Genomic DNA, 24,745 nt, shown 5'->3' with positions numbered 1-24,745 from the left:
CTCCAGCTATGATATATCACATTAAGTTTCCTGGACCTACTGGCAAATGGTGACGTATCTCTTGAATAGTTGCTATGAAAAGTTTCTAACTTCACTTTATCTTTGTTTTTAAACCAAACACATAAAGAATGTGTAGCATTGTTACCTCTTGACATACATACAAATACATTACATACATACAATGTACATACTGTATAATCCTGCGTTTGGCCTGTCATCATTGAAAAAAAGTGCACAGAGAAATTCCAAAGGGAGTAAATTAAAGAGCACAGCTGCATATACATGAATCCATCTATGTGCGTCTGTCACCTGCTCACATGGATTCATACAAATGCAAAAAATCTGCCTTCCATATTTCCAGAGTGGCGTCTAATGTGGAAGAAAAATGCATTCATGTATTGGCTCAGGCAGATGTGAGCGTGACCTCACTCCAGGGTTCACTCAGCAACGGCTTCTCACTCTGTTGAACTGTCTTCCGGTCAGATCCTTTCATCCAACGTCTCCGCTCGTCTCCCATTCATCTCCTGCTCACAGTCCGTTCTGAGTGCAGCCCCGGTCCCATTCCCCTCTGACCATCTGAAAAGGAATGCAGATCCAGACTGAGCCCACACGGCTGGCCTGGATCCGCGCTCGGCGTAAAGGTTAGTTCCACTCCCACACATAATAGCAGTGGAGACGCTGCCCCCCCCCCCGTCAAGATTTGCAGATTCCTGCTTCTGCTTCTCGCTTTGGGTTGACGCCGACAGAACCACTCCTCAGCTCCACACTTCCACATCCAAAGGTCTCACAATATCTACAGTCACTTGAACCTGCAGCATCTCCTGGTTCCCCTCCAATGCTCCACACGCTGATGGAGGTGGGGTGCAGCTCTGCTTTTACTGTAACAGCATCCCCTCCATAGGCCTCAGTAATGTGGGCCAGAGGCCTGGCTCATCAGCAAATCCAACGGGGGGAAAAAAAAAGCAAAAAAAGCACCAGGGTGTGTGAGTCTGGCCTGAATTTTGTTTAAGGAAAACAATCATGACATTTGAAATGAAAACTGCAAACTAAAGGCCTCGTGTGTTGTGGAATGTAAAGATTTATGGCCTGACTTGTTGAGTGCTGCAGCCCACGAAGCCCGAGGCTCTGCCCCGACCTGTGCTCCACGCATAATGATAAGCCTGTCTGTCAGTCTGACGCTAATGGCTCTGACGGAGCTCCAAGCTAAACGCCAGGCGTTTCCCACCGGTGGCGTAGATCTGATGCCCCTAGAGCTCCAGCCTAAGCTAATATGCCATTTTCCCCCTGATAGCGTTTGTAGGAGAAACATCTGTCTCTAATTAGAGCCTCGTCCACGTCACCCCCCCCCCACGGATCGTTCTCGTCACCCTCCAGAGTCTCTCTCCCCCATTCCTGGAGTCTCTCCGCCCATCGCGGCTCAGCAGCCTCCTCCTCTCCCCCGCTGCCTTTCACCTCCTGCCTCCCAGTTGCTGCGAGCGTTCATCATGCGTGTGGACAGTGGCTGGAGTCTCCCCGTGTTCCTGTGCCTGTGCGTGGGATGGACAGAGGCCCAGCAGACGAACTACACCAGGTGAGGGAGCGCGTGCCGCGGAAAACGAGAGGATGGCGTCCGCTCACGGGTTTCGCTTGTTGTCTTGAGTGAGCCTCCACACGCGTAGTCGACCACTTTATTCAAGAAAGCCTTCGAGCTTAGCATGAAAAGCCTGGATCTGAATTCTTTCCCCTCTGTGTAAGTGCATTCCTTCCAGCTCAGTGTTTGATTGGGCACAGATCTGTCCTGGTGGTTCTGCTGCGGCCGCCACACATGTTAATGCTTTTGCTTCAGCCTGTGGGGTCAAATCAGAGAAACTTGGCTCCGCCGCGGGACGTCTTGGCTCTGATCAGTCTCGCTTTGCAGGGGTGCAGCTATTATTAATACATTTGGTTGTTTACTTGGTCAGATCGGGGGGACGGCAGCCATGTTTTCTTAAAGCGTCTTGAATAATCTCTTTTGGCTCAGACACTGTTTGTGGTTCAGCCAAAGGCATCTTTCTCCACACAACAAACACAAAATAACTTCAAAGTAAAATTCTTCTTGGCCCATAAAAGGCACGTTTACTGTATTCACTCACTGGAAACCTCTTAGAAGTCCCAGTTCTAAGTGTGGCCCTCTGGGCTCTGTACTGTACGTGTTTAGAAAGCAGCAGGATTATGATCCAAATGACTGGAGAACCAGGAAGTTGGAGGCTGGTCAGCTGTAGAACGTCCCCGTCAGCTCCATCTGTATAAAGCATCAAGGCAGCGTGGCTCCACAAATAACTAGACGTTCAGTCTCAGCAGCTTTCTCTCCAAATGAAGGATTAGTTGAAGTGGATGACAATGAGTCTGCTGGAGTAAATCTTCTTCAGTACTGCGTGTTCCCACAGTATTAATAGACCTACAAAATAACTGTTTACATCATGTCATGGTGATAAAAACCCTTGCTTACTCACAGCAGACAGTTCGTTTCCTGCAGCTCCCGTGTCAGGGGTTCGGAGACAATCCAGAGGAAGTCATTCAAGTACTGCACCTATTGTGCAGGCTGACCCACAGGTTCAGTCTGGCATCAGAACTGGGCCGTTATCTTGATTTACCCGACTGCTTCCTCCACCTCAGGCCCGTGTTCCACTGTGGAGGGGACCTGGAGGCGGACCAGGGCTTTGTGGGCAGCGAGGGCTTCCCGAGCTTCTACAAACCCAACAGCAAATGCCGCTGGCGCATCACAGTGAGTTGAACACGCCGCCGGACTCGTCAGCGCCGCCTCCCCCGGCGTCTGACTCACGCGGCCTCGCTTTGGCTTCCAGGTTCCAGAGGGAAACGTGGTCACGCTGTCCTTCCGCATTTTCGACCTGGAGGCCGACTCGCAGTGTCGATACGACTACCTGGATGTTTACAACGGACACTCCAACTTAGTGCAAAAGCTGGGCCGCTTCTGCGGGACCTTCCGGCCCGGGACCATCATTTCCACCACCAACACCATGATGTTAGAGATGGGGACGGACGCAGAGACACAGACTCGAGGCTTTGTGGCCTATTTCAGTGGAACCAAACCATACGTAGATGGTACGCGGTCATATTTATCATTTGTTTTCATTATATTTTACATGTTTTACAAGTTAGTGAGCATGAATCAAACTTGTTTGCCTCGTCTCAGACGAGCAGTTCTGTGGGGGGAAGCTAACAAAAGCCCAGGGAGAGATAAAGACGCCCAACTGGCCCGACAATAAGTACCCGGCCGGAACCAGCTGCTCGTGGCTCATCACCGTGGAGCCCGACATGGTGGGTCACCGACGTCCCACACCCACACAGAGCAGTGTATCATACAGTATACGATCAGATTTAAGTTTCTGTCTGGTTTCAGGCGATTCAGGTCAAGTTTGACAAGTTCGCCGTGGAGGCAGACACGTACTGTCGCTTCGACTACGTGGCCTTTTTCAATGGCGGCGAGAGAGATGATTCACGGCTGATTGGGAAATACTGTGGCGACGACGCCCCACAGTGAGTAATGATTTTAACAACGTTAGCCCTGAAAGGAATCGGGTGCATTGTTCTTGACTTTAATCCTGTCTACTGCACAGACCCATTATCACCAGTGGCAACGTGCTACTGGTCCAGTTCGTGTCTGACCTCAGTGTGACCTCTGACGGATTCCTGGCCCAGTACACGAGCGTCCGCCGCGGTTCCCACACGCCGCGAGTGGACTCTGGAGCCGCTGTCCGGCCCGGCCCGTCCAAACCCGCAGTCATACCCAGGAAACCCTCCCGCCCTGCCGCCACTCCACCGCCGCCTGTACCCACCACCACGCACGCGCCACCTCCCCCCCCCGAGCCCACGGCCAGAGCCGCGCCCGCCAAGCCTACAAGGGTCCGCGTCCCCGGCGGCGCTGCCCCGTGTCCTAAGGACTGTAAAAGACAGGGAACCATCAAAAGCAGCTTCTGCGCCAGTGATTTTGGTAAATGTCTGGGTTTGAGGTCACACACGGTGAAGAAGAGCAGCCGATGAGACGCCGCTGTGTTCTGACGGAGCCCCTCTTTTTCCAGTGATAACCGGGAAGGTGACCTCTGCGACCCCCGGGCCCCGCGGCACGCTCAATATCAACGTCGCCCTCATTAAAACCTTCAAAACCGGTGAGCTGGCCATCGCACAGGCTGGAGAAGCCAAGACGGTGAAGCTGGTGTCACAGTGCAGGAAGTGTCCACTGCTCCGCAGAGGTTGGTGCTGTAGCATCACACACACACACACACGCACACACACGCACGCGCACACACACGCACGTGCGCGCGCGCACACACACACACACACACACACACACACACACACACGCACGCGCGCGCACACACACGCACACACACACACACACACACACACACACACACACACACACACACACACACACACACACGTCAGTCATACCGTGTCTTCTTTCGCAATAGGTGGCAACTACATAATCATGGGCCAAGTGGACGAGGACGGACGCGGATCTCTGAAGCCCGGCGCCTTCACGGCGCCGTTCAAGCCGCCGCACCAGAGGTTATTAACGAACATCAGCAACCAGCCCTGTTAACGCCGCGCAGTGAACGCCCACGCTCCCAGACATATCAAACACGCAAATCCACGACGTCAATGTGAAACGCAAATATATTAAAGCACAATACTGCAGAAACACATAACTCCAGCATTTTAAAGGATTATTTTATTCACACCTGCCAGAATGCACGGTGCTAATTTTTTATATAAATAAAAGTTTTTAATGTCTTTCTTGATGTTTCTATTTATTTTGACCTGAAAACTGTGGATTTAATACATCATTCATGAAACACAAACCCAATCCGGCAGCAAAAGCAACACTTTATTGTACAAAAGTATAAAAATACATCAGTTACTGCAAATGAGAAAATATGAAGACTTTCATATGTTAGAAAAAGAAAAACTGGAACAATCTGCTCCTCAAAGGAGCCAGTCTCCATCCAAACGCTGCTCCCTCCATGGCTGGGGACAGGCAGCATCCTCCTCCTACACCCATATGCTCCCCTTCCCCTCCCGCTCCAAGCTTCCCCGCTGGCTGAAGCAGCCTCCCCCCCGATGGTGCGAGGCGGGCAGGTTCTTGTAGACGGCGCGGCTGTAGGGGATGAAACACAGGCCCAGCTGGAGGTGTCGGGCCAGGCGGCAGTAGGCCGCCAGCGCCAGGACCAGCAGCGGGGTGAGCAGCAGGAAGCCCACGACCAGCAGGGCCACGCAGCCGCCGTCGTCCAGCACGTCGGAGCAGTACAGGGACGTTCCATGAGGCTGCACCTGGGGGGGAAGTGTTGGTTTAGGGTTAGAGGCCCCACCTGCTGGTGAGGATCATGACTCACAGCCCCCACACAGCTTCTCTAGGATGATGATTACTTATATTTAGCGTTACCGTGGAGTGGCAGAGGAAACCGAACACAATCATGGCCAGAGCGGGGGCGAGGATGCTGCCAAACACTACGGTGGCCAGTCCGGCGTTGACGAGCGCGATGACCAGGTTCTGAGCCGTGACCAGCACCGAGCAAGCCCAGCAGTCCAGGGACCCCCTCAGCTCCAGAGGGCCCTCGGCCGCATCGGCGGCGCCGCCCGGCGAGTACGGGGGCGGCACCACGACCCCCGACGCCGCGCTGGAGGCGGGCCGCGGCTCGGGGAGGGTCTCACAGCTCATCTCCTCCAGCGTCCCGTTGAGCGGCAGGCTCATCCTGTGGGTGGGCGTTCTCCAGCAAAGCAAAGCAAATCAGGCTCAGTAAGTGAAAGGGTCAAAAATGAGCCATGAAACGATAGAGATTTTTTTGTGGCAATGATTGTTTCGCTTAATCATTTAAACAACAGCCCTAAGTAGAGTAGTGTGACGCCAGGTTTGGAACCTCAACACATACAACTGCATAGATGCGTGTGAGGAAACGGCCCAGAACAATGAGCCACCGTTGCTGGAAAAGACCGAGACCTGAATTATTCTGATCTTAATTTGACCTTTGTAGACTTTTAAATAAAGAAAATCATGTCATTATGTGCTCTGTCCACACATTTCCCTCAGTTATCACACCCCAGTCATCAAACTCAGACTGGTTGTTTCTATCATCAACTTCTATCATCAAGGCCACTTCGTTCACATTTAGAGGTGAACAAACGGTGGGAGCTGGACTCTCCTAACAACTAACTCTAATTAACATATAAATTCACAATACACATAAAGGTTGATAGACTTGTACTCACTGTGTGCTAAGCTTGATGCTCCTCTCTGAACAGACCTGGGGAGCGGTGAGCGGTCTGAGACAAAGAGAATTTCAAAAATTTCCTCCTGATGTGTGTCTTCTCTGTTTTTGTGAGGGCGGTATCCAAGCTTTAGGTTACATTACTTAACTAATCAAACATCTTCTCCTTCTGCGCTCCGGCCTGTTTGCAAAGAATATCCCAGATATTCTGCCAGTGTTACAAATCTAAGCTTCACCGCTCACAAAAGAAACTACGCAGACCCGATCCAAATCCTGCTTCCCTCGGCGACTCCAGAGCTTCCTTCCCTCAAGTTCTGTTTCCTCACTCTGACTTAGGTTGGAGATAGACTGTGGCGCTGGCGTGTGAGCGAATGTGTATCCTGTGTCGTATCTTTAGCAAATGCTGAGAGCAGGATGGGGCTGTGTTCAAGGCTGCTCTCGGTGTTTGCATTGGGGAGCGGTGGAAGGTTTGAGTGATAACCCCAGGAACCAGGAGGAGAGAGGGAGAGAGAGTGGTGTGGGTGGATGGGTTTGTTTGGATGGATTAGTGGGGGGTCATGATAAGCTGACCTTTGTACAGCACAAAACACCTTTGCTGAACATTTTCCTCCTGTCTGTCAAAAACTAATTTTAGAATTAGAATTAATGCGTATTTACAGGCGAAAGCACTGACAATGACACAGTCCTGCTCAACCACCCTAAAAAAAGAAGGTAAAGAGCAAATCAGAGCACTACAGAGGATTGACCTTTGACCTTTTGATGAAAAACAGCTTCCCTGTCAGAGCAAGGATGGGGGAGGACATGGAGGAATGACGCCATGCTTGGGCTATTAGGTGCTCTGCTCTCAGTGCTGGCAGAGAAAATGAGTCAGCACTCATGTTCTGGGTTATACAATAATCAGTGGATGGTTTTGCCCTTAACAATGCCACAGAACGTTCTGTTTATATCTGTCTATGAGGGGGGTGATAAAGGAAGAGCAGCCTTCCTGCGTTTGGAAGCAGGATATCCGCTGCTGTGTCAACGTTTCTCAGTACGCTGAGATGTCCCTGTCTCCAGCTTTGCCTGTCTCATGTCCTCTGACCCTTAGTAGACGACAGAATGAGGTTGCATTTGCTCACAACGAATACTGATGCACGGTTTAGGTCACTACGGGAGTTTTAAAGCTTTCATTTAATTAGCATTGCAGCTATTCGGAGCAGCCGCAGCTGGAAGTTGCTTCCTACCAGGAAGATGCTGGAAGCTAAACTAATCACGGAGACTGTGCTCCTGCAGCATCATCTGTGAACCTGTCAGGAGGGTACAGTAGAGCCACCCAGTGGTCATCAGCCAGCGAGGACAACCTGCAGGGATGCATGTAAAAGTAAAAACCAAGGAAGCCAAAGACAATAAGCCTATGTTGAATAATTTATCAAAACATTTTATTTTCTTGAACAACAATACAATATGTCACAGAAAACCACAGAGGGATTTAAGACAGGTCTGGCTCAGGTTATCTTTTATGTGACTTCTTTTTTTGAAATAATAAGTGCAGCATAAATCAAACAAAGTCAAGAGGAAATAGAGAGTCATCACATCCTTCAAATAATATTAATAATAACAATAATAATAAACGGACAAGACAACACACACGCAGAAAATGAAACAAAACCCTGATGCCATGAAAATACACGTCCCTAAAAGTCTCTGCAAAAGTGTCAAGAATTACAACTACTGCTAATGCTCTTCATAAAACCACTAATGCCTTCACGAGATTATGAATTTCATACAATGGCAAAAAGTTAAAAAAGATCTTGTATTAATCTGTTTGATACAGTACAAAGACATCATTCCATTTCTGTGACCAGTAAACCGTGGTGAAATGGTTCTAAGCACCGGCTGTTCTGCGTTGTATCAGTGACTTCTATTAATACATTATTATATACCATTTAATGAGGGGGCATTGAGGCAAGGAGGGGTCTAGCACCATGGAAATTAAACCACCCCCTGATTGCACTTCCCTTATCCATTAGGATTATACAACACTTTTAAAATACCTTGTAGCCCCTTATCAAGTGAAGTACCCCTTGATATGCAATAAATATATAAGAAAACAACCATGTATAGTATAAATAATGTCACAATTTACAATTTTCTCTGTAGTCCAAAAACCAGTAACTGTCAACAAAAGAGGTATAAAAGTGGGAAGAAAATCCCATTGCAGTAATTTAAAGTAGAGTGAAACGGGAGATTTCGGGGTGTGTTGTAATAATATAGCAACAACGGAAACGAACATCTCAAGTGGATGTACAGTATTTGACCATATACAAATCAGATGTTTGATTAGGAACAGAACTACATGGGTTTGCTAGTAAACCTGCAAACAGATACAGTATGTACATAAAATGGTGTGCACAGACTAGGAGGGCGCGGCGGAGCTGTCGTTTGGGGGGGATTACATTCAAACGGATGACACAAAGTAAAACCTAACTAAAGCAGTGCTGTACGTGTGATTGCAGTCCAGTGTAATACAGTAAGTGGTTATTAGACTTTATGTAGCTTGTTTATGTACTTTGAAGTAGCGCTGGACCAATACTTCAGCTGATGGCAGCTTATTGCAGGTATCGGGGCCAATAGCTGATAAAACACTCCTGTTTAGAAGCGATGCCATCATTATGGAGTTTTTCCACCTGAGAGAGCACTGATGTTTTGATTGTAAATTATGAAGCTTTATATGCAAGAACAGCAGTCTGGTAAGTGGACTTTAAAGTCAAATTACGCTTTTGTCGTCATGGACTGTCAACAAAATAAGAGATTTTATTTTGAAGCTTGTTTTGAGAAATGTAAGAATTAAATGTGGATGAAAAAGGAAGAAAACAACTGGACTTGTTGTGATGTGAACCTGAACTTAATACATGGTGGTGGTGGAGGTGTCCTGCAGTCTGATCATGCCCTCACTAACTTTTGCATCGCAACAGTTTTGATTGTGTGTCTCTTTGGACGTATTATCTCTGTCAGACCGTAGCAGGCACTTCACTGACGCAAACAGCCATGGTGACTCCCCACCTCTGTAGCCCGTCTATGCACACCGCTGTTTCCATAAAGTCATTCACAATTTACAATTATTTATTTTCTCTGTCATCTAGAAACAAGAACGTTGCAACAAAAAAGAGGTATAAAACCGGAACTGTTTCCCCATTTCAAAAATAAAAACAACACTTTGTTTTCTAGTTGTATCGTAGAAACCACACTGACAACTATTTAGCTGGACTTGTGAAGTAACAGTAATTTTCTCGACCTCCATTTTGATTTCCAACTAAGAATGAAACCATATTAGTCCTCTAGTAAACCCGTATTTTAGAGAAACTCCCTTTGTTTTTTTAAAATACTTACATAAAACCTTATTCGAGTGTGTTTAATCCTCTAATTAACTCTCCTCTAAATACAGTTCACAAGGCCAATGTGGTGTACTTCTAGGCTGGTAAAACTTTTAAGTATCTAACGAGAATAAATACACTTGGAATAGCACCTCAGAGATTTTACAGACAGGAGTCACAAATGTCAGAGTTTACCTGAATACCAAAACAAAAACAGGACCCAGTACAATGCCAAGTGTGACAATCAGCTACTTCTTCTGTGAAGCGATTCCCCTGCTGGTACAATAGAATCACAGCAAATTCATGGACATATAGAATAACTAGATTGGTGTAAAAAAGTTCTACTGAATTTGCATAAAAGTACCTGAATTAATACACAGAACCGGCTACTTGACGCTTTTGAATCACAGCAGTGTCCGTTGAACATATAACCTGATTTTCAGTGCTAGCAATGCTCACTTTTTTTGTACATGTCAGAAATGCTTTTCTTAAGACGTACCAGTCTAGTCATTCTATTTCTAAACGCTCGTCCAATCAGCAGCTGGTATGGGGAAGACGGTGAGCTATAGTTGGATTGGCCGAGTATCCATACCTTATTGTGTGATGTAAACAATACTGAGCAAATGTGATTGGCTGATTCAGAAAATGTTTGCAGGAATAGATTGCCTTGAAGGCAACATTTGTGCTGCCATTAGAGTTTTGGTTATGGCTGAAAGACACCTCAGAGGAGTCCTCACTTTGAAACAGGCGATGGAGCCTGAGAAGAAGAAGACAAAAAGACAGTCGGCTAATTGAAATAATCATTTAGAAAGTTCTGAACAACCACAACTGCTTAATATACAGTAATGTTATATTAAGCACATTAATCAGTGACACATCAAAAAATCCTGTTTTTGTGTTGACTATTGCTAGAGATGAGAGCCATTATTATAAAAAGAACGTAGTGTAATACTAACCAGCATGAAGCTGTCGTAGGTTCTCATCAGCTCCTCCATCCGATACTGTTCAAGCACCACCACTCCTGCCAGCGACGTGTTCTTGGACCGGGCGCAGTCCTCACAGTGCACCACATACGTCTTCTTACTGCTGTTCTCACTGGTCACAAAGAGCAGGTCGAACACCTCCACCTGCAAGAACACAGCTTAGCTTTTGCAGGCCTGTAATGAAGAACCACTCATGTCAGCGGTGAAGGGGACTCACATCACATTCATTGCAGTAGTAGGCCGGCTCGTCTTTCACACGACTCTGGTAGCAAATCTTCTTCCCTGAAGCAAGCAGCTGGTCTCTCAGGATCTGGATATGCTTGATGGACTGCATTAGGCAGTGTCTGACAGAGGATGACAGAGGATGGAAAACTGAAATATGTAAACCCACTGTGTCGCTCACATGTCTCACGCTGACAAAAATCTTACTTAATCATCTTGAAAGTATCCTGATCTGTGATCTTGATAGTGCGAGCCACATTCCAGGAAACATGGATCATGGGAACGATTGACTTGACCTTTTTCACCTCATTCCACTCAAAGCGCTCCAAGGCTAGCTGATATTGGTATGCTGGGAGAGCAAAAAACACAAACTGTTTCGAAGCTGAAAGCAGGCGGCATATTAAATAGAGATTTGAGACGAAGTAAAAACACCTGGTCATTTAATTTAAGTTGCTTTCTCAGCCTTCTTGCTTGTTGTAACTTACAGTTGAGGGGTCCCACATTCCAGGCGATGTTATTGCACCAGCCCACTGCCTGGACCCAGTGCACAGTCCCTGCATTAATCCATACCAGGTCCCCTGGCCTCTGAATGAAGCGGTACACAGGAATGTTGGAGCTGTAGAGGTCTTCCAGTACTGGCCACCAGGACCCTGTCAGGTAGTCTATGCTATGCCTGAGAAAAACAGTTTCCAACAGTACAATTTAGTCTGCAGGCGTATTGTTGCATATTGAAAGCAGGCACTGATTTTGCAGAATCTAAAAAAAATCTTCACTCACTTCTCACAGAACTTGTTGATAGCTCCCCAGTAGTGTTCATGGACAGCAAACCACTCACAGTCACCAGGCCCAATGTTGATGTTGACAGAGCAGAAATTATTGTTTTCTTGGTGACCTGAAAAGAAGAGAATGATGACGGATAATAATTGCAAAATCTGGTTGGGTCAGTTGAGTTGTCAGACACACACTGACCTGGTGTGCGGCTTCCTGGCACCTTCATGTAGAGCTGGACAGTGTTCATGCCCAGGATGGTGTGACCCACGTGACTGAGCATGTTGTTGCTGGACTCCACTCGCATAAAGGCTGGCAGCTTCAGCAGCTCTTGCAGCTGCGGCTTCCACCTAGTAACAAGACAAGAGACGTAGAAAACCACATGGGCCATGTCTGGGTCATTGTAATGGGCCATTTGTAACTTAGGGTAACTTAATTATCTTACCTTTTAGGGTCTGAAAGATCAATATTGGTCCCAAATTTAATAATCTTCCTGAAGGACTTTTGCTCTGAACTGTGGAAAACAGCAATGTAGTCAATAGTGAATTCTTTGTACAGTCCAAACAGCGGATATTGCCGTGCTGACCTGGGTGTGCTAGTGGAATGGACAGAATGGGCCTTGCTGAAGACAGGCGCACAATTGGCCATATTGGTAGTTGGGGTGAGGCCGCCTTTACAGTCGGCTAATGTCAGACAAGCCTTTGTTGTGGCTGGTGTGTACGAAGTCTTGTCTTGCTCTTCATCCTCTTCATTCTCACTGTCCTTCTCCTCCTATAACACATCTACATGAGCTTAGCCAACAGCTTGGTCAACAGAATTAATGCACCGCTTTGTACAGTAATTTGCTTCTGGGGTCCTAGACAAAAATATTTAGTATATAAATGCTTTAATTTATCCACATGGTGACTTTCTCGTGCATTAAAACATTATTTAATGTTAATTCTCAACAGTCAAACATAAGGTAACGCACTTCTTTGTGAGGAGTTGGATATTTGAGAGTTTTCATAATTAGCATGAGCATCATGTGATGCTGTTTCATTGAGTCTCCAGCAGGTGACGTTACTCTGTCAGCTAACTGACTTTTCCTGCTCAATTGAATGAATGAACATAGTCCTTTTGATTTTACAGAGAAATCATTAAAATAATAACATTTCTGCAGTAAATGTAGGATGATCGAAATTATGGTGACTGTAAAATAGTACTCATCAGACATGTTGTCTAAAGCTTATCAATTATTCAAACCTGTGTCCACTTATAGTATGTAGGATTGTGTCTGCATGCGTGTGCAAGCTAGGGAGGAAAATGTATACCTGCAGGCTTTCCTGAAAGCTGGACGCTTGGTACTGAGCATATTTGGCAATGGTTGTGTGTGAGCGGCTGCTCACACAGGGCCACGCTTGTGCTGAACCACTAGGATCCCAGTTCTCATCAGCCGGCTGCTGAACCTGAGTCCTTACTTCCACTGCATGATCTGCATTGGCTTCCACCAAAGATTTGGTGGAGAACAGACCAAGGTCTCACATAGGGGAAAAAAAGAGGCAATTTTCAGATTCAAATAAATGTTAGGAGTTGCTTTAATTTTAGTTGCTTTTAGAGAAAAAAGAATAATACTAAATAGAAGTAAACCTTTAGTTTATCTGCGCTACTGTGCATAACCATAGATCTCAGACACTGGATTTGCAAATGTATTCAAAGCAGCAATTAAAGTAGAGACTCAATGCGTCAGCCATCATGGCATGGTTAAGAACAGACAGTATGCTGTGTATGCAAATATGCACGATGAAGGCATGTCTGACGCATACAGTAGGGAGACTTACTGTAAATGAAAAAGCTGCTAACATTACAATGCTGTGATGTGATATGGAGTGTAGTAAAGACAGGGTGAGTGTGGTACATAAACTTACTAAGGCGAAGGGAGCCAGCGAGACCTCTGATGACAGTCACAGCGTTTTTGGGATCAGTGCAGAACTGAAGTAGAACTGGAGAAAACGCATCCCTTTTGCTCTCCAACTGTAGGAATCACACAATATGATCCAGAATATTTGGTAAAGTAACATTAATTATTCACCCTTTAAACAGTCTTTGTTTCAAGCATGAGCCTCCAGGTTTGCTAGTGTGGCCTGACTGACTCAGTAATAAACTGTATGGACTCACATAAATGCTTGGTGTAGGAGGATTGAGCTTTTCTCGAGGAATGGGGATCTGAATGGCAATGTTAGGTTTAACAGACAGCGATGAAAGCAGGTACGACTCCTTGAATTTCCCTTTCACCCTTGTTGCCCTGGAAAATGTGACAGAAAATATACAGTATATAGAGGAACAACCAGATCAAACAGAAACTCAGAGTAAGAGTATCCTTGTCAGACTACTCACTTGCAAGCTTTGACCACTTCAGTGGCTGTATTTTCAATGTTCATTTTGGGAAGTGGGATTCGTTGCTCCTCCACTTCCGATATGTTGAATGTTTGTCTTCCCATGTTATCCACTTTAATCAGGACAATCTTTAACTCCTTATGCAGGCCCATAGACAAGGCTTTGAGTTTCAGTGGATCCACTGGAGCTAATGTACAGGGAGGTTTACCTGCTGGCGTGGAGATGCACAGTTTGGATGAAGTAAGTGATACAGCTGAATGTAAGGCCTCGGTGTGCGTGTTTACGCCTCTGAACCCGCAGACCTCTCTCTTCTTCTCTGTCTTTACCTCAGTGTTACCAGCATCCACCTTTTCTTCTTGGTTGTCTTTGACAAGTTGGGTTTTATCTTTATGAGAAGTCTGGCACTTTGCAGCTTCTTCGCAAGATATTGCTGAGGTTCTAGAGATGACTGGTATCAATGATAAAACATCAGCTTCTTCCAAATCCCTTTTCTCATATACCCTGTTTTTATGATGTATAACATGGCTTTCGTCAGTCTTGAATTTAATTTCTCCTTTTATTTCTCCAATCTTAAAATTCTGCTTTGTTTTTCTATCTAAATGGATGCATTCTGCCTGTGTGGCATCCTCTCTCTCGTCCTTTGTGGAAACGGTGAGCAGTCGACTAAGTGAAGCTGGATTTGTAGTGGTCAAGGTCAGCTCTGCACTTAGTGACCTGTCCAACAAAGTCGATTCTATTCTCCCTGGGAGAAGCTCTGTGTTCTTACGCTCCTGTTTCCTTTCTAAACTATTTTCAGTCGCCTCCTGCTTCTCCTGGACCAGTGTACCTATGAGAGGTTCACTCACATTGGTTGGACTGTGTGATTCCAAATGTGTGTCTGAGGTAGTGTGAAGCAGATTACAGGAGGATGCTGTGGGATCTGGTGTGGAAAAGTCCTGATGTTGTGGATCAAATGAAAGAGAAGAGGAACATTTGATGCTAGAAGAAGATCCTCCAAATGGACCACCTCGACAAGGGACCCTCTGCCCTCCAAGAAAAGTGGCAAGGCTCTGGAAAACATCACCTAATTCTGTTTTATGGTGGCAAAGCTCATGAAAGAGGGAGCTGGAAGCATCCCCATCCTCATCCTCAGAAACATCTTCAGTTGCACAAGGGAGGTTACAAAGTTCAGATGTGTTATCAAGCGAATCATCAGCTGGTATAGTTTGACATGGTTCCTTATTTAGATCATCTATGCTTTCGCTCTCTACAGGAGGAGGTGAAAAGCACTGGGTAGGGCTAGGCTGAAGGACAGGTCTACATATCACTCCCTTTTTTAGGTCTTCCTCATCCTCTCCCAGATCTGAAACTGGGGAGCCCTGCCAGCTCAGAACAGGAGGGGTATTTGCGAGGTTGTCTCCCATTTCCATCAAATTTCCTATCACAGTCATCGGCTGGAGATCCGGCGCACTGAGGACTCCTCCCTGTCCACTGTTTTTGCCCTGGACGGGCTGCTCTAAGCTAACAGAACATGCTGTGCTGAGTGGAGCTAAAGCCTTGAACAGGAGTGAAGGGAGAGAATCATTAGCTTTTCCTCGCGGTCTGTCTTCTGATCTAGATGAAACAATTGCAGCCTTCTTGCTGGTTTGGCTGGGCCTGCACTTCCTGGGTTTAGATTGCATGAGTTGGTCTGTGATAGGGAGCTTTCGAGCACTGGACATTTTAAGATTCTTAGATTTTGACGATGGCTGTGATAAAGTGCAGCTGGACTGAGGGGCGCTTTCAGGTGGCCTGCACATCTTTTCAGCTTGTTCATTCTTCTCTCTGTGCTTCCGTTTGGGTGGTGCCTGGCTCGGATGTATCTGGGTTGGAGACTCCTTTTTTCTTAGCTTGTCCTCCCCCATAGAGCTTGGTAACGATCCACTTTCTGTGATTTTTGAGACTAACTTTCTTTCCTTCTTAACAGTTTTATCTCTCTTCTTTTTTCTTTCACCCAACCTCTCTTCTTTTTTCTTCTGCTTTCTTCTTCTTCTGCCTTCTTCTGTTCTGTTCGTCTTTTGAATCTTGTCTTTTCCCTCCTTTTTCACCACCTTATCTTTTTGCTTGTACTCAGGTGTTCTGTGGTCTTCCGACTCTTCCTCAGGCTTATTTGCTCTTGATCTGTTGTGTGGGGATAGCCGAGAGCAGAGGGGCTTTGAGGACTTTCTGTACTTGATGTCTGAAAACCTGGATTTTGAACCATCATTATGAACTGCAGGAGACGTGGTCGATGTCAAGCTTTGTCTCGGAGTATGAGCAGGAATTTCCTGAAGTTTTTGTTGTCCAGTGCAGTCAAGGCTACCTAAACGAGGGACTGATGGAGGGACCTTTCTGCTACTGATCACCGTGTATGAAGGACTAGAGGGAGCATGCAGACTGCTGACAGATGACGCTCCATCTTTAGGACTGTGTACAATTGATAAATATGGAGGAGAGTCTGCACCAGAAGACTTGGAAAGGGCTTGATCCTTTGAGTTGCCTCTTGAATGAGTGCGCTGAGGTTCCTGAGAAGTTAACATGAAATCTTTTCAGTCACTTGTTAATAGATGCAAAGGTTAATTACACAGATATGTTTTATAGTTGCCGAGAAAGTGTTTCTGTGTTTGTTTCTCACTGTGCTTTGCTTGTGGTGATGGCTTCGCGAGTCTTTTTCCTCCTGCGGGGGTAAGGGGACGTTGTGCTGTGGGTCTCTGGCGTGGCCTGTGTGCCGTTGATGGTGGCAATGATGGTTTTGGTCGCTGTAAGGCACACGGGTGTGGTCTGCTGGTGAGGACGAGGTCTTCCGATCGTCCTTTCCTCTGCTTCCATGATGCGGGGGTCTGCTGCCACAACTCTGGTTTGGAGCTGCTAGGGTACTGTCACTGAAGTTGTGTCCTCCAGCTCGCAGTTTAGAGGTTGCCTAGAATAAAACACAAACAAACAAAAAAAAAACAAACAAAAAAAAAAATTTATATTCTATAGTTTCTGAATTACTCACTAGTTTTAAGCGCTAACCTGTTGTCTTGTTAATGAAGTCCTGTGGTCAGGGTGGTGGCAAGGATCGTCTGTGTTGTTAAGTGGCCTCCAGTCATCTTGGTTGTTGCGGTGGTGGCGTGGAGGTGATAGGGTGTGGGTAAGCAAAGTAAAATGCCTTGACTGAGGATGTGATGGCTAGACAGACATAGAGAGAAGTATCCAGTTATACTACAGTATATGGGATTTCACCAGTGGGTGGTGCTGTTGAACACAAACAGCCTAAGCAGACCGTTTTTGTAAATCATTTAAAGTTTGGTCACCAATCTACCTGATTGGGGTTAGACTCCCTCCTCCTCTTAACTATACACTCCTCCCTAGGGGGTAATGGAAGGTGTGGGGGTGGATTATGCTGGTGGAGTTGGTCTCGACGCTGGTGGGGAGCTGGTCGTTTCCAGGGCCCTGGTCTGTTGTTTATCATTCTGTCTTGAAAGCCCCTGCGGCAGTCCGATGGGGGCCATCTCTCTGGTGGAGACTGGAGATCTCTTTTGTTGCGATGCAGACGAGGACCTCCTTGCTAGCAGTTAAAAAGGAAAAGAGCCATTCAACTAAAACGTGGACTGTATCTACACAAACTCAAACACAACACACTCCTTTAAAAACAAAACAATAACATTCCTTACCACAGAGTTGCTAACACTGTTATCCCAGTTTGTGTAGCGCTCTCCAGGTCCTGTTAGATAACTGCTATTGGTGCCAGGTCGGTTGTGGAATGTGCGTGTGGAGTTGTGATGCCAGTTGTGGGCCTCAAACGGGTGCTCTTTATTATCCCAGACATGTTGATATTGTCTGTGCCCCCGCGATATAAGCTTGTCCTGAACATAGTTGATTCTCTCCCCTCTAATAAAAAGGTCAAAAACAACGCAACACACATTTTGTATAAAACTTTATACCTCTACAGTATGTTATGTAACCATATTTACATCTCATATCGCAAGACACAAACTCAGAAGTAGTGAAAGGTCAGGTGAACTACAGCATAAGCAAAAATGTGTATAAAAGGCCTTAATTGTAATGTGTGAATGATAAACATATTGATTCTCTCACCGTTCATAAAGACGACTTGATGGTGGATGATGTGATTGATTGCGTGCACCTTGAAACCTATAGTGGTGAAAAAAAGTTCTTGATATTAACATATTTATATGTCTATGGCAAACCTCTAATCTCAATTTTTTGTTGCTATAGTTGGTTATTATTATTATTATTATTATTATTATTATTATTATTATTATTATTATTATTATTATTATTATTATTATTATTATTATTATTATTATTATTATTATTATTATTATTATTATTATTATTTATTTTTTTAATGCTCCTTTTTTCTTTGCTGTTGTCTGTTGCTCAGTGTCAATCAACTCTATCACAGTCATTTATTTAGGGTTTAGTATTTAAGTCTTCTTGAAGAAAGACCTCTTTATCAGAACCGTTTCTACTGCCAAAAGCCACAACAAATACACTACACACACATACACTAAAGTGCTGTAGCTCAATAGTTAGACTGAGGCTTCTCAGCTGCAGCTGAAGATGTTGGTTGGTTTTATTCACTCCTGCCCTGGTTGTTTTAACAGTGGATGGGTTCATGCCCACAGCTGTAGCTGAAGTGAGCTCTTTGTCTGAATATGCTCATTAGAGTTTCAGTTAATCAGTCACAACCATTAAGTGGTACTTATCTATGATCAACCCAGATAGCACATTTTGGGATACCACCTGCAGGGATGGCCATTCTCAAAAAGACTTCACTCAAGACACTGTTCAACTGTCTACTGAGTTTTAGTTCTGGCCATTTTTGCAACTCTAATGGTGCATGACCCTGAAAAGGTATTTAAAGTGCAATAAACACTCAAAAACATACAGTTCATACAAATCTGTGGTTCTTCGTGTTGAAATGTTCAAGCAGACCTTTGTGTTTGGCTCCAAGGTTGACCGTTTACAGGAGCCCATTGTCCTCTGTCAAGTCCTCCAGCTGAATAGGAGTCCCATGTGTTACGGCCGGAATACAGCTCTGCTGGGTGATACATGCAGCCTGAAACACAAAGGTTGTTTAATGCGTGGGACAATCAAATAAATGAGCAAACAAATTAAAATGATAAATGTCTGACTGGAATAAAAGTTGATGTGGAGGTGCTGCCTCTTTCAACCATCTGCAGTGCCACACCACTCTCAACATTACACTTACTTTGTGATAATTTGTGATTTTTTTGTTTTGTTTACATTTGATGTATGGCAAAACCAAGGGGAGCATTTAGTTTATAAGTATTTTTTAAATTAATACTCACTCAGAAAATCGGTATAGCTGTTGATTCATTATTTGATAAGGCCCTACAAGAAGGACCTGATAAAGTGAAATAAAATCAAATTAGTAGCAGGTGAATACTAATAAGGCAACCTAGACCAAGATATGATATTGATATAAGGGTTTGATCACATTTTAGCTGAGAATCTTTATCCTTCTACAAACTGTGACATACTATATATACTGTAGTAATGTCTTAACTTTTGTTTACACACAGACACACATAGGCACACACATAGGCACACACACACACACACACACACACACACACACACACACACACACACACACACACACACACACACACACACACACACACACACACACACACAAACAGACACGCACACAGACACACACACACATGGCCAACAATCTACAGTACATTTTGCTTGATCGATATGTGATCTAAAATACCAGAGTGGGGCACGTAACACATATTTACCTTTAACCACATTTACCACACTGCTCACACACAGACACAAATCTAAGAGAGAGAGAAGAAATATTCTGTGGTTACCAGTCTTGGTCTTTATTTTGAAGGGCCTTCACACTTGAGAGCAAAAAGCAGCCTGTAGACAAGAGAAATGATTGAGACTGAAATGATTGAGTGTATGTAAGTGAAACATGTACGTAATAGATGGTTTTCACGCATCTAATAATTATTTTTATTGCCTCTATATCTGCCTCTTGTGAATTTGCTATTTATGTCAGCATTATTTTGTTTATTTCATCATCCTATATGTTCTGCTGCCCTGTACTGTATTTGTTACACAGTTGTATCATCAGTCAGACAGGGCTGCACAATGCATTCATTCTCACTGTAATCACTGCTTCCCAGCAACCACCATAGCCAGTGGCCATGCAGTGATGAAAAAAACATGGTAGTAAGACAAAGGACCATGGCAATGCCTCTTTACAAACAAATAAGAGAGGCACTGCCCTGTATTATTTCTGTCCTTATAGGCTCTGATTCTTTGATTATCTGAGAGTGAGCATTGAATCAGTATGAATGTCCAATTTTCTACATCTACTACAGTACACTGTATAATTTCTATGTCTCTGTAGACTCATTTGTCTATTTTGCTTATGTGTATTTGTATTGATTTTTGTCTATTTTTTTAAAAACTCTTCTACCACAGGCTAAAGCATTTCCTTTTCTCTTTGCTGCTGCTCAACACTGGATATGTTGTGTTGTGTTAAAATGAGGTGGCCATGTAAAGATCAACTTAGCATGTTACTGCGGATGTTGGTGTGTGATGGTTTGCACCACTATATTCATTCATTTCCAACAGTTAATTATACCAAGTACAAAGAATGACGTGCAATTTACCATGTTCTTCACTGGCTTGTTTTTCTACTGTAGGTTTGTTTGTGGCAAGACTGCTGCAGCTGCTATAATAACCTTCGTATGAGTGTTAAATGAGTAGCCATTTTGTAAGTTTGTTTCCAACCAGTCGCTACAGCAACTGTAGCCAGTTCCTATTGCTATGGTTTTAGCTTTTTTTCTATTTTTATTTTTTATTTTACTATATTAGTCTATGGCCCTGGTCCTATCAACAATAATCTTTACACCAATCATCCACGTTCCAATATATACATATATACATATAAGTATACAGTAAACATGTATGTATATACTGAATTAGTCTGGTATGAGAGCCCCAGCATCAGCATCAGCTGATCAGCATATCCTATTAGAAACATGATTACATGGCTTTATTCTCACACTGGCTCCTTACTGTATTTGAATGTTTGTGGTTTGTACTACTAATAGCCTTACCTGTAATAGGCTAACAAATAATGGCACACTAGAATTAGTCAGATCAGTACTTGGCACCTACTGGTGGTCAAAACCTGTCTGGATCCCTCCTTCTGTTTCCTACTTCACTTCTGTCACCAAGGAAACCCTGGTCATCTCTGTCACCACATACCTCTGCATCTATTCGCATCTTTGCTAAAGCTCACATCTGGTCACCTTTTAAAGGTTCACCACCCCAAACCAATTTCCTAACCGTACTGTACATCAAACTATGTACAGTACATGTACTGTATGTCTGTTCATGTGCATCATCGTGAACAATCTTACCCCGCAATGAGCACAGAAAAATGGGAGAGAGACAGACTCGCTGGTCCAAATTGGATGGTGTTGTCAATCAGGAATAAAAAGGCATCAGGCCCGTGCAGTGACAGATCCCTTTAATTAGGCATACTCATCTTGCACTAGCTGGCAGAGAGAACAGAAAAAAAGAGGTAAGTCTCGATTTTTTGTAAATAGCTCCTCTATACCTCAGGTTGTGCTGTAACTCTTATTCTTTCAATTTTAGCTTTTCATGTGCAAGACAGGTTTTCACACATACGGTATCTACACTGCTTTCCTCCTGACCTTCTTTAAACAAAGAAATAGAACAAAATGAGATGGTAAATAAGAAGGACAGCCAGTAATATAATTTAGCTTTTTTTACTCTTCATGGCCTTGTCCCATTTCCTTTGCTTCTTTATGTTCACTACTTGTTTTAACAAGGCTCCTATGCTTCCTTGATACCCAATATCCCAACCTTCTTCCTTTCTCTGTTGGGCTATGTGTATGGCTCTGCTTATGCCTCACCCTCCCTCTTCTCTGCACGCTGTGTCCTTGTATCCCTGGCAACCGATGATATCATTTAGTCCAGAGCTGGGAGCAAGACCTCAAGCAAGGAAGGAAGTGCTTGCATGTATGTGCCATTATGGCATGGCGAGAGAGGAGGAATTGCCCCAAAGATTTAACCTAACCTTCCACATTTTGATCAGTTCTGTGTGTGCTCTTCCTAGACGCCTGATGCATTTATACAGCAGCTCCGTCAGCTGAGGAAAAAGCAGGAATACAGAACTGCCTCAGATCTAAAAACACTCCAATCTGTACCTCCCATTTGGACCAGTTATTCTTATATATCTCATGCAATCAGGAGCCATTTGCTAGCTGCAGTAAACCACTGCAGACATGCATGCCTTGATGACACTGTGCGTGTGCATGTGTGTGTACTGTACTAAGGATACTGCTGCTATACCATAAAAGGAAGGATGGGTTGAACCAGACTAGACCTGTCTCTGGTGACTCCAAGGAGAGCTAACATGAAGAGCAGAGACATGAAGCGAACAGATGGAGGGGCAGCAACACGCGACATGGTACAGACAGACAGCCTGCATGGATAACTCACCCTGGGTGTATGCACATGTATGATTTTAATGGATGCCGGCCTGATGTAGTGCCACAATCACACAGGAAGAATGTTCACTATGAGCCGAATATCAATCACATTTCTAAAAATAACACCCCTGCAGCCCTGCTTCCCTCTGCTCTATCCCCTTCTCCCTTTCTATAACAGCAGCTTCTCCTGATGTATGCTCCATAAAGCACAGTCCTCAGAGGGGTACTGGAATGTACCAAGGCAAGGTCAAGAACAAGAAAGAGGGGTGCCTTTTGCAAACAATGCACAAAGTCTATTTTTTGTGAAGAGAATGAGGTTAAAAGGTTTGAAAGCAGCACAGGATGGATGTGTGTATAGGGAACAGTAACCTAGAATTGCTTATCCAGGTGTTTATCTAAGCTGGCATTCATATCAGGTCACAGCACACATTGGATTCATGTTCTGATAAGGACTGTAACGCTTGAAAGATGTGCTTTTGTTTGTTCTTAAACAACTAAGATGTTGCCACAACTCAAACATTTTAGCCACCGCAACAAAGCCAACGGTCTGTGTACAAGGTGTGTTCAACAAACTGAGCTGAACTTCACTAGAGCCTGGATTAGGGTTAGTACACGAACTATGATGCTCTCTACTCTAATCCAGCATTAATCATTACACATAATTACACTGGATTGTTATTGGCATGCACCTCCCACAACCACACAGACACAACACACACACACACACTGACCGATATTCAACAGTTTAACAGTCACCCAGAGCCACAACACCAAGTGTAACCACATGTTCTCCTACTCTACATTTTTGCCATTGCACTATGCCTGCACACAGGCTCGAGGTGTGTGTGTGTGTGTGCGTGCGTGCGTGCATGCATGCGTGTGTGCTTGCACAGACAAGCTTCATGCTTGAATGTGCAGCACAGTCTGCAGACGCATGCTGCAGTAGGTCTAGCCAAGACAAAACAATGGAAGACAATACATATAAAATCAACCAATTGCAGAAAAGAACAGAATAGAAAAGACTGACACACACAACCGTATTTTTACAGTATGCAATGCATGCAGTACATTTCCATGAGCCATTAACAACAAAGCACATCAACTTGCTCCTCAGTGGTTCTTTTTTTTACCTGTTTTTGCCTTCTCTTTGGTCCTCACGCCCCTCTGCTCCCTTTTTTCCTCCCTTTCACTCCTCACCACCTTGTCTCGCCCGATCCTCTCCTCTGTCTCCTTTCTTCCCCCTCTCCTCCTCTTCCTGTTTCCACTCCACACTCTGATGCTGGGGCTCTCATTCCAGACTGATCCATGTGCAGAGCCTGGTGGGGTGGGTCTGCGAGCTGCCAATCACAGGACCCAGCCAATGGGTGGGGAGAATCTCTTATCTGTCTCTAGATTTTGCTGTGAACAAGAGGAGGGAGGAGGGGAAAACTAGCAGACAGAGAGGCATAGAGGGGCTTTAATACTCTTTGTGTGTGTGTGTGTGTGTGTGTGTGTGTGTGTGTGTGTGTGTGTGTGTGTGTGTGTGTGTGTGTGTGTGTGTGTGTGTGTGTGTGTGTTGGAATACTGCCAGTACAGTAGAGGAGGTATTTAAAATCTCTCCACAGCTGTAAAAGATTCTCTCCGAGCTGTTTCCGGCATGCTCTACCCCGCGATAGCTGCACATTGTTGCACTACCAACACTTTTGTGTTAACGTCTGAATTGCTCTTGTGTCTTTTGTACCAATTATTCAAATCTCCAGATAACAATGTATATGTATAAATAATCACGGTACTCTGCATGTTGGGTTTTTGTGGACATAAATTCTGATAGAGACGTATACACGGGTATGTTCTTGATCAACTGAAGTGAAGCAGAATAAAAGAGTGACAGACTGGTCGTGAAAGCTGGCTAAGCTCAAATGTCAAGTGACAGGACAACGAAGGGAGGTGGGGCTACAGCTATTGGTTCAGGAGGGAGGGTCTAATCTTTGTGGTTCACAATGCAAAACCAGCCCATTGCTCCTCTGCTCATTTCACCCATCGCCGGCCAATAAAAGGCAGGCGAAGCCGTGGGCCCACAGAGCACAGTGTGAGGTTGAGACGAGGCAGAGCTTGTGAGGAGCCAGACGAGTGAGGGAGCGAAATGGTGGAGTCGCTCTGCTGACAGATTTTTACCTCTGTTGTGCCTTAGCAACAGCCCCTGCTCAGCTCAAACTCTACTGGTCAGTGCTCAACCCCATGTGGGTATTTGGACCAATCAGATGGCTTTGGTGCAGAACTGAGTGGAGGAAGCATCATAGGTA

General features: G+C 44.9%; 3 protein-coding genes across 6 annotated transcripts; 1 reads left to right on the top strand and 2 right to left on the bottom strand.

Moving 5' to 3' along the window:
• Positions 1–1,346: 1,346 nt before the first annotated feature.
• On the top strand, positions 1,347–4,773 carry pcolcea (procollagen C-endopeptidase enhancer a). The gene is made up of 8 exons (XM_029172826.3): positions 1,347–1,570; positions 2,635–2,743; positions 2,823–3,081; positions 3,173–3,297; positions 3,380–3,516; positions 3,597–3,970; positions 4,059–4,229; positions 4,452–4,773. Exons 1-8 carry the CDS (start codon positions 1,485–1,487, stop codon positions 4,580–4,582), a joined length of 1,392 nt encoding a protein of 463 aa, XP_029028659.1. The 5' UTR covers positions 1,347–1,484; the 3' UTR covers positions 4,583–4,773.
• Positions 4,774–4,848: 75 nt separating this feature from the next.
• On the bottom strand, positions 4,849–6,723 carry tmem88a (transmembrane protein 88 a). Its single transcript, XM_029172829.3, has 3 exons — positions 6,247–6,723; positions 5,423–5,747; positions 4,849–5,310 (listed from the first exon to the last, which is right to left on the bottom strand). Exons 2-3 carry the CDS (start codon positions 5,729–5,731, stop codon positions 5,032–5,034), a joined length of 588 nt encoding a protein of 195 aa, XP_029028662.1. The 5' UTR covers positions 5,732–5,747; positions 6,247–6,723; the 3' UTR covers positions 4,849–5,031.
• Positions 6,724–7,641: 918 nt separating this feature from the next.
• On the bottom strand, positions 7,642–23,842 carry LOC114870008 (uncharacterized). Of its 4 annotated transcripts, XM_029174590.3 has the most exons (23): positions 23,594–23,842; positions 21,366–21,503; positions 19,797–19,848; positions 19,263–19,318; positions 18,886–19,009; positions 18,022–18,078; positions 17,598–17,814; positions 17,246–17,491; positions 16,957–17,112; positions 16,577–16,861; positions 13,945–16,466; positions 13,726–13,852; positions 13,476–13,581; positions 12,882–13,087; positions 12,158–12,342; positions 12,017–12,085; positions 11,773–11,921; positions 11,581–11,695; positions 11,289–11,476; positions 11,011–11,152; positions 10,799–10,925; positions 10,555–10,725; positions 7,642–10,355 (listed from the first exon to the last, which is right to left on the bottom strand). In XM_029174590.3, the coding sequence occupies exons 5-23, from the start codon at positions 19,002–19,004 to the stop codon at positions 10,332–10,334; spliced, it is 5,211 nt and encodes a 1,736-aa protein (XP_029030423.1). In that variant the 5' UTR covers positions 19,005–19,009; positions 19,263–19,318; positions 19,797–19,848; positions 21,366–21,503; positions 23,594–23,842; the 3' UTR covers positions 7,642–10,331. The 4 variants fall into 4 exon arrangements, with proteins under 4 accessions (XP_029030423.1, XP_029030425.1, XP_029030424.1 ...); XM_029174592.3 differs by lacking the exon at positions 19,263–19,318 and having other exon boundaries at positions 23,594–23,811; XM_029174591.3 differs by lacking the exon at positions 21,366–21,503 and having other exon boundaries at positions 23,594–23,810.
• Between the last annotated feature and the right edge of the window lie 903 nt (positions 23,843–24,745).

The sequence above is a fragment of the Betta splendens genome, chromosome 14 (assembly GCF_900634795.4).
Source record: "Betta splendens chromosome 14, fBetSpl5.4, whole genome shotgun sequence".
NCBI classification, from domain to species: domain Eukaryota; kingdom Metazoa; phylum Chordata; class Actinopteri; order Anabantiformes; family Osphronemidae; genus Betta; species Betta splendens.
This window is presented reverse-complemented; position numbering and strand designations above follow the sequence as displayed.